General features: G+C 37.2%; 2 protein-coding genes across 3 annotated transcripts; one reads left to right on the top strand and one right to left on the bottom strand.

Annotated features, from left to right (window-relative positions):
* The first annotated feature begins 224 nt into the window (after window positions 1–224).
* Window positions 225–1,802, top strand: LOC133696541 (S-norcoclaurine synthase 1-like). The gene is made up of 4 exons (XM_062118757.1): window positions 225–500; window positions 588–835; window positions 970–1,297; window positions 1,542–1,802. Exons 1-4 carry the CDS (start codon window positions 225–227, stop codon window positions 1,800–1,802), a joined length of 1,113 nt encoding a protein of 370 aa, XP_061974741.1.
* A 940-nt stretch (window positions 1,803–2,742) lies between these two features.
* LOC133697890 (pumilio homolog 1-like) lies at window positions 2,743–10,365 on the bottom strand. 2 transcript variants are annotated; one of them, XM_062120711.1, is made up of 9 exons: window positions 9,311–10,362; window positions 6,553–7,943; window positions 6,320–6,461; window positions 6,029–6,136; window positions 5,524–5,736; window positions 5,324–5,434; window positions 4,378–4,572; window positions 3,863–4,037; window positions 2,743–3,190 (listed from the first exon to the last, which is right to left on the bottom strand). In XM_062120711.1, exons 1-9 carry the CDS (start codon window positions 9,914–9,916, stop codon window positions 3,147–3,149), a joined length of 2,985 nt encoding a protein of 994 aa, XP_061976695.1. In that variant the 5' UTR covers window positions 9,917–10,362; the 3' UTR covers window positions 2,743–3,146. The 2 variants fall into 2 exon arrangements, with proteins under 2 accessions (XP_061976695.1, XP_061976696.1); XM_062120712.1 differs by lacking the exons at window positions 2,743–3,190; window positions 3,863–4,037 and having other exon boundaries at window positions 4,431–4,848; window positions 9,311–10,365.
* Window positions 10,366–11,354: the final 989 nt, after the last annotated feature.

Raw genomic sequence — 11,354 nt, 5'->3', positions numbered from 1 at the left:
TCACCACCTAACACTTCGAGAATATCTCTCTACACTAAACATTGAAATTTGGTAAGTCAAACAAGATGCAAAACTCCAATAATTTCTTACAGGGGATCTATAAAGAAGCGGAAGCAATAGGTTCCTTTCGTTTTTTAGTTTAAAAGAAGCAAGTCTGCTACGTACCAACTTGCACATATATATATATGTACCTGACCTTAGGGAACAAGATTTAACGAATAGAAATGGATCCAAATGTTGAAAATGGAAGCATGCAGGGAGATGAGGTGTTGGGTTGGGGAAAATCATTGCCGGTACCAAGTGTCCAAGAAATGGTGAGAAAAGATTCTCAGTGTGTCCCTGAAAGATATATACAGGAACACAAAGACAGACCAGTAGAAACTGAAATTTGTCCAACTTCATCCGAGATCCCAGTCATAAATTTCTCCTTGCTAGTCAATGGAGACGAGGATGAACGGAGGAAGCTAGATCTTGCCTGCAAGGAGTGGGGTTTCTTTCAGGTAAAAACAAATGAAATTGTGCCTGGAATTTTTGTTTGTGCTAGAGCACAGCTGAGAATGCTTCTTTCTTTCTTTTTTCTTTTGTAGATAACAAATCATGATGTGTCAGAAGAGGTGATAAAGCAAATGAAGGCCGCTGTGGCAGCATTTTTTGAACTTCCATTGGAAGAGAAAAGAAATTATGCAATGGCGGCCAATGATATTCATGGATATGGCCAAGGCTATGTAGTCTCTGAGCATCAAAAACTCGACTGGTGTGACTTGATGTTCTTGGTGACATCCCCCCCAAAATACCAGAAAATGAAATACTGGCCGGTTACGATACCAGGTTTCAAGTATGTACTTCAGCGCTTTTCCAATATAGGAGACGACATAACTATACAGCATAAGTAACATGTTAGGTATTTCTCTATTGTTTAAAAACAAGTCAAACCTTTTTTCTCTGTGGTTCTCTCTCTTCAATTTTTAGGGAGGCAGTCGAACAGTACTCAACAGAAATTCTTAAGCTGACTGAGGACATCTTTGCCAACATATCATTGTTAATGGGAATGGACAAAGATGCTCTAAAACGGTTGCATGGGGAGATGATGAAGCAAGGAATACGAATGAACTATTATCCAACCTGCTCGAGGCCTGAACTTGTGCTTGGAGTTGGTCCACATTCTGATGCGAGCTCCATAACCTTTCTTCTCCAGGATGATGATATCACTGGTCTCCAGATAAGGCACGAGGAAGGATGGGTTCCTGTGAAACCAATTCCAAATGCCATAGTAGTGAATATTGGTGATGTTATTGAGGTACGTATTTTCTAGTTCAAAATCGTACTTTTCAGTTCGGTTGCGAGGACAACATTAAAAATATGTTTCCTGTTTTTTCCTTCCAAGAATGATAAAGATTTTATTGAAATTCACAAGGAGCAATGCTTCAAGATTGTTTGTTGCATAAAAAGACTAAAAAAGATATAGTAAGAATTTGGTCAGGCATTTCTAGCGTTGCGAAAAGTAGCATGCAAGTCTGATTCTATATTCTTATATTTTCCAGAGTTGGAGCAATGGAGTATACAAAAGCATTGAGCACAGGGCGGTGACGAGTGTGACAGCGGCAAGAATGTCCATAGCAACATTTGTGATTCCGGATGATGACGTGGAACTAGGTCCAGTAGAGACAATGGCGGATGATTATAATCGCCCTAAAATGTATAAAGCGATTAAGTATGTTGACTACCTTAGACATACTTTGTCAAAGAAAATGGATGGAAAAGCCAACACCGAGCTTCTCAAAGTCGAGATAGAAAGCAACTGAACTTATTGCCATGTGTTTCTATTTTAGCACAGCAAGGGGCCAAGGGCATCTTCTATAGAAAAGCCCAAAATAAAAAATAAAAACACTATTCCTTCTATGATTTTGTAATGTACTCCATTCACAAGACTTAACTCAAAACTTTACTTGAAAAAAATAAGCTTCGAACAACTTGAATCTACCATCATTGGTTCATGGGAGATGATATAAGACAGCACTGAGTGATTTCCAAGCCAGCAACAGAATACATGAGCTTTCTACTATGTTTTGCTTGGTTTTTCTCCTTCTCTTTTTTGGGTTTTGATTTTTGCTCAGCTCGTGCATATCTATGAGCTCCTACTATTTCGGCCTCGTTTATCCCCCCATACAGAGAATTGTAAGGGGTTTCAATAATTTTAGGAAACCTGATGCCTACCTATATCTTTGTCCATGTTGCACATATGTTGGCTGTGACTACCGCTGCTGTTGTAGCTGTATTGACGTGGATGTAGAAGATATTTATTGAAAATATTTTAAGCATCTCAATAATACTCCGAAACCCATTTCAAAAGGCTCTGTTTTCTAGCTTCTCCATTGACGTAGCTGATTATCTAATCAGCTTTTAAGGTAGACCGAACGGTCTGGGTGTGGCTTCTGAAAAGAAAAATCCCAACAGAACAGATTTTTGAGTGAAAATCGTTTCCTTACAATCACATTTTCATGGGAGCGCCCGAAAGGAGAGTTCAACGCACACTTTTGGTCTATGGAACTGATGACAGCGGAGCGAGGCAGCAACGCCCAAGAAAACTTCCGAATACTAATAAAATTGAAATTGTCAACTGGGATATGATATATTTCTTGAACCCAAATAGTGACATGATTCAAGGGCATGACAAATCATGATATACCACATATTGAAATCCATTCCTGTACCAGGCAAGCAAGCAAGCGGACACAACCATGGTAAGTGGGAGTAAAAGTTTTTTAAATAAGAAAGATAAGCAATCCCATACATCAGGAAAATTCCATACCCTCCTAAACACAAAAGCTGTTTCCGCCTGGTAACATTTTGTACAGTCACGATCATAAATTAACTACCTCCCTTTTTACACCCTTAAAACTTGTACAGTAATTCTTTATCTTCTCTGCAAGAACTTCGGCATGTTCACCATCTGAACTCAGCTAACCTGATTCTAGGTATATCCTCAAACTAAAAATGTACAGTTTTCAGTACAACCGACAGTTTTTATTTTTCATTCAGCTCCAATCTATTCAACTAGTAGACAGAGCCCTTACTAGATATGAAAAGAAGTACCAAAGAGAGAGGCGCTCAATACTATCCTCAGTTAGCTGTACAACCCTAGCCTTCTAAGCAGCAGCAGGATGCAGAGTAAGGAAGCTAATTCTCCTCTCTGCAAAAAAACAAAACAAAGGCAGAGAACTTATAAGAGCCATTTCTGCACAAGCAATGCAATTTAACATTGAACATTAATCTTCCACACCTGAAAATCTTAATATGAAGCATCACCAATAGGAAAGACAGAATACTAGGTATCATTAACCCTCCATGTCATTGAAAAAGAAAAGGAAAAAATAAAATTGAATATGGAAGATCATTTAAAGATATTTTGCATGCATTTTTCTCTTCAATCTAGAGTAAGAAAATGCATTAATATCAAATGCTTTCCTAAATTAGCATATGAGACATGCATATGGAATCCAGGCACTTGTCTGGGAAAAGCTTGCTTTGGCAGCCCTCAAAAATCTTAATATTTTACCTGCATGTGCATGTTTCAAGCACTAAAATACTAAATAGAATAATGTTTTCACTTGCTACAGAAATAACAAAACATGACATAAAACATCATTAATCTTCCTGCTCATCTTGCTCATGAAACACCACAAAATGCTCATCCAAGCACTTGTGTCTTTAATCAAACATCAAAAAACGAGAGTACTAAACAAATAGAGTGGACAAAAATCAATGAACCGAAGGCTTGCAGCATTTAGGGATGTTCTTCCTTTTGTGCAAATCAGTTACAAGAGAACCAGATATAATCAGCAGGAAAAAGGAGTATGCTTACCTCCAGCTGCAACAAGTTTCTCTACACGTGCAACTATATGTTTCCCATAAGTATACTTCTTCAGAGCATTTAAGTGAACTTTTATTCGATTGAGGATCAGTTCAAGTTGCTGGTCATCACAAGTTTCCAGCACTTTTTGTACAACATAATTTGCAAACTGGTCTTTCATCATGGCCTGCATATAACAAGAAAAGATGTCAAAACAGGGAATCAATGACTCCAAAGACATTGAAGCAGGAGAATCGCCCATTCAAGCAAATTACCAAATAAAGTCCCACAGATTCACATTATATCAGCTAAACAGAAGAGTGTGCCACAGTTCACCAATTAAAACTTTAACTAAAGAGAATGAAACCTAACCATTAACTAATTAAAAAAAAATAGCAATAAGTAAATATACAAGGCAAAGAAGTGAGAGAATGAAATGTGGTAATAAGCCAATAAATATGCAGAAATTTTAAATGCTTATCAGCATGTTAGTTATGAGGGGTACAGCACACAGACAAGTCATAGACCTGAAGAGGCTCATTTTCATCAGTGGTGCCAAGCATCTCATCCACCAGGGCCTGGCGTTCTGCAGGAGTGCCAAAAGTTAAACATTTCTCTATAACATTGGAGGCAAACTTCTGCTGGCTCATTTGAACTATCTGCCCAGTTAATTTCTTTATTATTGCTGAACGCTCATGTGGTTTCCCATGCTCCAGCACATGCTGCAACATTATTTGAAAGCAACTAGAGCAAATATGTTTAAAAATAAAACGAAACCAAATATGTGTTTAGAGAGAGAAAGGGAGGGAGACTGCAGTTATTATAATAATCAGCAGAACAGATTTGATGGACATGAATCGTGTCTGTAAGGAGGGAAATACAAAGGCGTTAGCAGTGAATAACAGCCAAATGCTTCAGGCAATCAAGGCATGGCAGCAATTGAACTTCGTGTTGAACTTCACAAATGATGCCATTGATTAGAAATCCCCAAATTTAATCTGGTATAGAAGGATTTGTTCATTATGCTCATTTAACATATACAAACACGAGAAGTTTCCACAAATATTATGACAGTTGGTTGTTTTATTATCAACTGAACAACTTTTGAGTCCACAACAGTAAAGGGATCAAACATAATGTGCTGTCATGGAACTATACACAAGTTGCTATCTAGCATTGATGATTGATCAATTGTACAATTAAGGGTGGGTACCAACTTGCCAATCAAAGAATAGTTTATCAAAATTAAATTTCTCAACAAGCAGAAAATGCAATAAAGAGGGATTCTTCAACGTGGGAGCTGGGGCTATACCCAACAGGTCAGAAATTGGCACTTCTTTGGCACTGGCAATTGCTTGCCAAACATGTTCAAAACATAAAATTACATACATGACCCCACACACTGCCCCTGGATTGGCATCCATGTTAATAAATGCATATACTTTAAGAAGCATTCACATATGTACAACAAACCTGGACAACATAATTTCCATATTGGTCTTGTGCCAACATGCAAACAGATTGCAAAATCTCATCCATCATTATACGCTGGGTTTTGGTGTCTTGGCAGTGCTCCAGCACTCTCTGTCACATAAAATTCAAATCAAATCTATGTAATAATATAGACAAACATACAAAGATGTTTGTGACAAGTAAAAATAGAGTTTACACACCTGTATCACACGGCAACCATATGGATGAGTGGAAAGTGTCACAACTTGATCATAAAATGTTGAGACAATAAACTGTATAGCATCTTCAGGTACACATTCAATACACTTCTGAATGACATGGTTCCCATTCTGATCCCGTACACATCGCATAATATGACCATCAAGCTCTGTCACCATTTTAGTTTGCTGGTCCAGTTCAACTACTTCTATAGCCTGGTTATTATGATCAATGAGCATTAAACCTAAGAGGTTAGGTTTTAATCAAGTCTAACACATCATTCTACATTTAGTCAAACATTAGTTTGCAAGTGATAGCAAAGCAAGGGCTTCAGTAAGATGCCAGGAAAAGTGATTTGGCCATGTCTTCAGCCTAGCTTATGATAAAAACAGAATTATGCAGGCATAAGGCACAACAGCGGATTATAGAAGAAACTATCTTCAGAATATACAAGACACCTTTAGAAATAGCACAGTTTCCATAAGCATGGTCATCAAGGAAGCATACCTTTTGGATCACACGACAGCCATACATTTGAAGGCTAAGGGTCAGCACATGGCCAGTTAGCTGGTCAGCCAGTTCTCTTATTTGGGATGCAGATCCATGCTCAAAAAACTGAAGACAAACAGGAAAGTTTTTATATGTAACTCATTACTTTTCTTTTCTTTTTTGCCTTCTTTAGTGTAGGTGAGGGTGTGTGAAAAGACTTAAGCACATGATAAGCATTAAAGGTCACAGTAGTATCAAAGGCATGACAAGTACATCATAAGAATTCAAGTTTTTCTGATGAGAAAATACCTTCTGAATCACATAGTTACCAAAAACATCAGTCATCAGTGATAGGGCTTGGGGCATAATTTCATCAAAAACCATGTTCTTCTCTTCTGTCATTGCAGTCTCAAGTTTCTGTTGAATGAATCGGCTCCCATACTGATCAGCACTGTTCATTGAAGATGTACAAATAAAATAAGTAAAATTACAGAGGCCTAAACTACAAAGATGAAAAGGTTCAATCAGGTAGCTGTATATACCTGAACTCAACAACATGACCAGCAATTTCTGAGAGTTCAAAACATCTAGTTTTATTGCTTTTGAACTCTTCCAGTAAAGAGGAAGGAAAACTTTCATCCAGGTTACTACCAGCATCTGAGTGCCAAGATCCCATGACACCCCCAGACAGATTCCTCATTGCAGGAGAAAAAAGCATATTCCGTTCACTGTGCCTCAAAGGACCACCTGATCCAACAGATGAGTTTGGAAGAAGGGGCCCCCCTAATGGGCTTCCAGAATAGGACATGCCGAGACCAAATCCAGTGTTTCCATAGTAATTATGATTCAAGCTACCAGATTTGCCAAGGTAAGGAACACCATACTGAGACTTTTGGGAGGACATCAATGTTTCCAATTGAAGTTTTTGGAGGAGATCGTATGCATTACCAACATACTCCCTATCCAGCATGGGGTCATTGAGAGCTGCAAGCTGTGCAGCAGCATACTCATTTGATCTCAAGTACTGAAGATACAATGGGTCCACAAGAGGCACACCTGCTGTGTGATTCCCTAGTCTACTGTGATTTTGCAATTCTGCTGCAGTAGCCATTAAGTTTGGCCCTAAAGCACCTAGTGCTCTAGAATCTAACCCAGTTCCAGCCATTGCAGCAGCAGCAGCATTTTCAAACAAAGGTGGCAGACTCCCATTCCCAAGAGGGCTTCCTATCATGGACGGCGATGAAGGATTCACAGAATACCCACTTAAGCCATAGTTAGCATATGGGGAATTCATGTTGTCTGCATTCTGGTGGTTAGAAGGAGAACCTCCTCGACCATTCAGAGTCAGCGTCGAGGGTACTTTAAGGTTTGTGCTGGCAGGTGACTTATTTAAATATGATTGTTTCTTGACATGGTTTTGATCACCTTGCAAATTGAACAGGTGATGGCGATCATCAATTTCATGTTGTGTTCGTGACCGTGAGTGGTTCTCTTCATCAACTAGACCATTTGTTGACATCTTCAATCCAGACAAAGCAGCTATGAGCTCAGAATCATTCAAGCTTGTTGAGATACCGTTATATGAGTGTGAACCACTCACATCTCTTTTATCCATGGAATTGGTCCTACCTCCTCCAATAGGTGGAATGCGAGGACTAGGAGCTCTCGCTACAAGCTGAGGGTCAGGTGTAGTGCTTCGTGACAAGGAGGCACCTAATGCAGAAGCATAGGTATGAGAAGCTGATGCGCCAACATTTTGAACTGCAGAAATGCCCTGTTTGTTTGAACTGGAGCATAGAGCATCAATAGATGCCAAATCACCACGCAGTTGACTAAAATGAGCTTCAGAAGTTTCTACATTGTCATCAAATGCATTGCGGCTAGTAGGACGTGATGGGTGCCTTGAGATGGGGTTTGCATGACCCATATCATCCTATATTGCAAATCTAAACCATTAATCTATCATCAAGAAAGCAAGTGAAAGATAGAAATTCAGTGAAATTTTGAGCAGATACAATCAATCAAGAACAACAGGAACGGAAAAGGGAAAGTTCTTTCAAATAGAAACTAGTTTTTATAACATGAGTTAATCACCAAAACCATCATCTGCAAATTACATCAATTATGTGTTCAAATAAAAAAAAATAGGAAAGAATCTGCTGGTAGACTGTAGATATTTCACAACAATGAAGTCTTCTGTTTCATTAGGCTTGCCATAGCAATCAAGTATGCTTTAACATACAATAAAAAGTTTTTGCATGTAGATATTTATGCATGATTCAGTCAACATCCATAGGAACAGCAAAAGAGAATAACGACCCGTCGCGTATAGTTACACACCTTTTCAGCACTACAAGTGATCAGAGAAAGCAAACAATTAGAAATCTAAAACATGTAAAGAAAGCAAAAGGATCAAATAACAGGTCCTCATTCTCAGATCAACATCAAACTAGAATACCCTAACTTTTTCTTTCTGGAAATAGAAAAGTTGTCATGGGGTGAGACCTCTGTCCCTCTCCAGTGTCACTACTCACTCCTCAACACATCAGAGTAAGCCATTGAAAAATAATAGCAATAACAACATAACTTGTTCTTCCTTTCCAGAGATAATGACAGGCACGTCTTTTTAAGCACAATAAATAGTTGGCAAACAAACAAAGCAAGAGGAGCCAAACTGGGAAGAGCCATAGCTGCCAATGAGGAGAATACTAAAAGGCATTAAATAACAGAAAATTAGATGTATTAACTCTCATTAAAAATATGAGAGTTGGCTGAAGTGGTGAAAGAGGATCAAGTATCAAAAAATTGCGATACCTCATCAAAAAATTGAATTTAACAAAACAGAATGGAGAATAAAGATCCCTGTAGCTGACTCTGCCTAGCTTGGGAATAAGATTTAACAGAGTGGAGTTCTTCTAGTCTTGCAGTAAATTATCACAAAGGAAAAAACGAATAACTGGAAATGAAAATTATGAAGAACGATGGGTATCAGTGAGTCTCAGTATAGCATACAAAGACGTCTAAACACATACAAAGTTTTACTATATAATTAATTCAGCTAATTATCAAAACCAAGTGGAGTTTTCATGCCATGCAACAGCGAACAAGAATTTTGTATAGCTATACCGAGTCAACTTTAGGCAACATAAATCCACACAAAAATAATGATGGTATCAACAAATATTACACTCAATACCACAGAATATCTTCATCAGATAACGAAAAATACAGTACCAACAATCAATCTTCCTAATACCAACACAAACCCAGACAATAAACAAAAAAAAATTGTTGCTTTACCTGAATGATCTCCGCGATACTCTTTTGCCTACTCCCTAACCCCAAACCTGGCAATCCAATAAGCCCATCTCCTCCCCACTCCACTCCATTTCCATTCCCATTCTCCTCCTGCCCTCCTCCGAACCCTGGCTGCACTGCAAAAAGTGACCTTTTCCCTTCATTATCACCACCTCTACTTCCCTTCCTTCTATCCCCAACCACGGAATTAGAACCACCACTACTACCATGTAATCTCTGTGCAAATCTCCAATCCTCCTTTGACAATAATGGAGGGGGCAATCTTGGATTCAAGTTCACATTAGAATAATAATAATTAACATAAGCTGGATCAGACCTAAAGTCCTCTTCGCTCAAAAACTCACCTTTATTGCTCTTTTTAATACCAGGAATCCCAGTACCATCAAAGAAGCCTCCAATAGAGCTTAAAGACCCCTCTACAGTAGGCGGTGCCGACCCACTTCGATAAATATTGAGTTCTTTCTCTCTTTCACTTGCTGCCTCTTGTTGTAGCCTTTGCTCTCTAATTAGCTTGTTCAACTCCTCGTTTTTGAGCATTGATCGCTTTGAGATGTCAGGCAAAACCTTTGAATATATGTCTGTGATCATTAGATATAAGTGTAAAGATTAAAACTTCGCGCTAAATTTTAGTTAAAAAGTGATAAAACAAAACCGGGTTTTGTTTATTAGATTCAAATAAGTAGGTATGTTGATCAAAACCAAGAACCCATGTAACCCAGAAGTTAAAACTTCAGAAAGAAAATGAAAGCAGAATCTTTGATTTCGTGTTAAACAGTGGATTTGTGGCAAAGATTGGGACTTTGATTATAAACACGGAGATCAGGGTGGTAGTTAATAGTGTTGCAGGTGATCAATGAAGATGGTGGCTTCAGCCATATTTTTCTGAGAGAAGGTAGAGAGGGGGGTGCGGGGAGCAGAGTGAAGTGAGGAAAGAGGAGAGTGATAAGCACGAACGGTGGACAGGTCTGAGCCGTTGGATTTGTCAATTGAAGGCAGGGATTGATTGTACCCGGATTTGTTCTTACAATAAGGGTCTTTAGGGTTTTATTTCTTATTTTCTTATGATTTATGCCCAATTACTGATTTTTCTTTCTTTTTTTTTTTTTCCTTTCTTACCGGTATCTTTGGTTTGTTTGGTAATAACAACAATAAAGTCACGTTTGTTTTCTCATCTTGATACAGTGGTATTAGGCTCCTTGCTTCCTCTGTTTTTTTTTCTTGCTTTTCTGAGGGTATAATTGCGAAAAGGCTCCTGGCTCCTGTCACTCTTGGGATCTCTCTCTAGCTATTGCTTAAAATATGTTGCGTTGCGCTCCCAAAATTGAAACTTTTTTTCTTATATCTTATTTTAGAATTTGTTTATGATTATTATAGTAATTATTTTTTAAAATATTTTTATTTAAAATTATATTGAAATACTATTTTTTAAATTTTTAAAAATTTATTTTTAATGTCAGAATATTAAAATAATTTTAAAAAATAATAATAATATTTTTTAAAAAAATATTTTTAAATAAGCAAACGAATGTTGTAATCCATAAATACAATTCTAAGCCCAGGACATTTATTTAAAGAGAAAAAAAAAACAGGGAGAGGAAAAGGAGCTTACTTTTACGACAATTATAGAAATAAAATTCGTTTTTATCCATTATCAATAATGTGTCAGAGATAATGTACCAACATAATGTCCTATTTTCATTATTTAGTTTGGTGCTAGGTAATTGATTAGTGCTTCCTTTCATATTGGACAAAATATATTTAAAAATATATATATATGTAAGTGTTTCTAGTATAATTTTTATTTACACATCAAATTTTGATTAAAAACTCAAAATGTAATGTATATAAATTAAATTTTAAAATAAATATCAAGACAATGATATTTTAAATTAATTAGAGTCAATCTAAACTAATTTATTAAATTCACAACTCAAATCATTGACCCCATCAAACTTAATAAAATATTTTTAAAATAGTTTTTATTTAGTTAGATAATAATAAAATTATTTGTTATTACCAAAGCAAC

This window comes from Populus nigra, chromosome 6 (assembly GCF_951802175.1).
Source record: "Populus nigra chromosome 6, ddPopNigr1.1, whole genome shotgun sequence".
NCBI classification, from domain to species: domain Eukaryota; kingdom Viridiplantae; phylum Streptophyta; class Magnoliopsida; order Malpighiales; family Salicaceae; genus Populus; species Populus nigra.
Note: the sequence above shows the minus strand (reverse complement) of the source record. Positions and strands in the feature narration are given on the sequence as shown.

Coding starts and splice junctions, on each gene's coding strand:
- LOC133696541 (XM_062118757.1), top strand. CDS start 225: ATGGATCCAAATGTTGAAAATGGAAGCATGCAGGGAGATGAGGTGTTG. Junction 501..587: donor AGGAGTGGGGTTTCTTTCAG/GTAAAAACAAAT, acceptor TTTCTTTTGTAG/ATAACAAATCATGATGTGTC. Junction 1,298..1,541: donor ATATTGGTGATGTTATTGAG/GTACGTATTTTC, acceptor TATATTTTCCAG/AGTTGGAGCAATGGAGTATA.
- LOC133697890 (XM_062120711.1), bottom strand. CDS start 9,916: ATGATCACAGACATATATTCAAAGGTTTTGCCTGACATCTCAAAGCGA. Junction 5,435..5,523: donor ATGGTTGCCGTGTGATACAG/GTGTGTAAACTC, acceptor TTTATGTGACAG/AGAGTGCTGGAGCACTGCCA. Junction 4,573..5,323: donor ATGGAAATTATGTTGTCCAG/GTTTGTTGTACA, acceptor ATAATGTTGCAG/CATGTGCTGGAGCATGGGAA.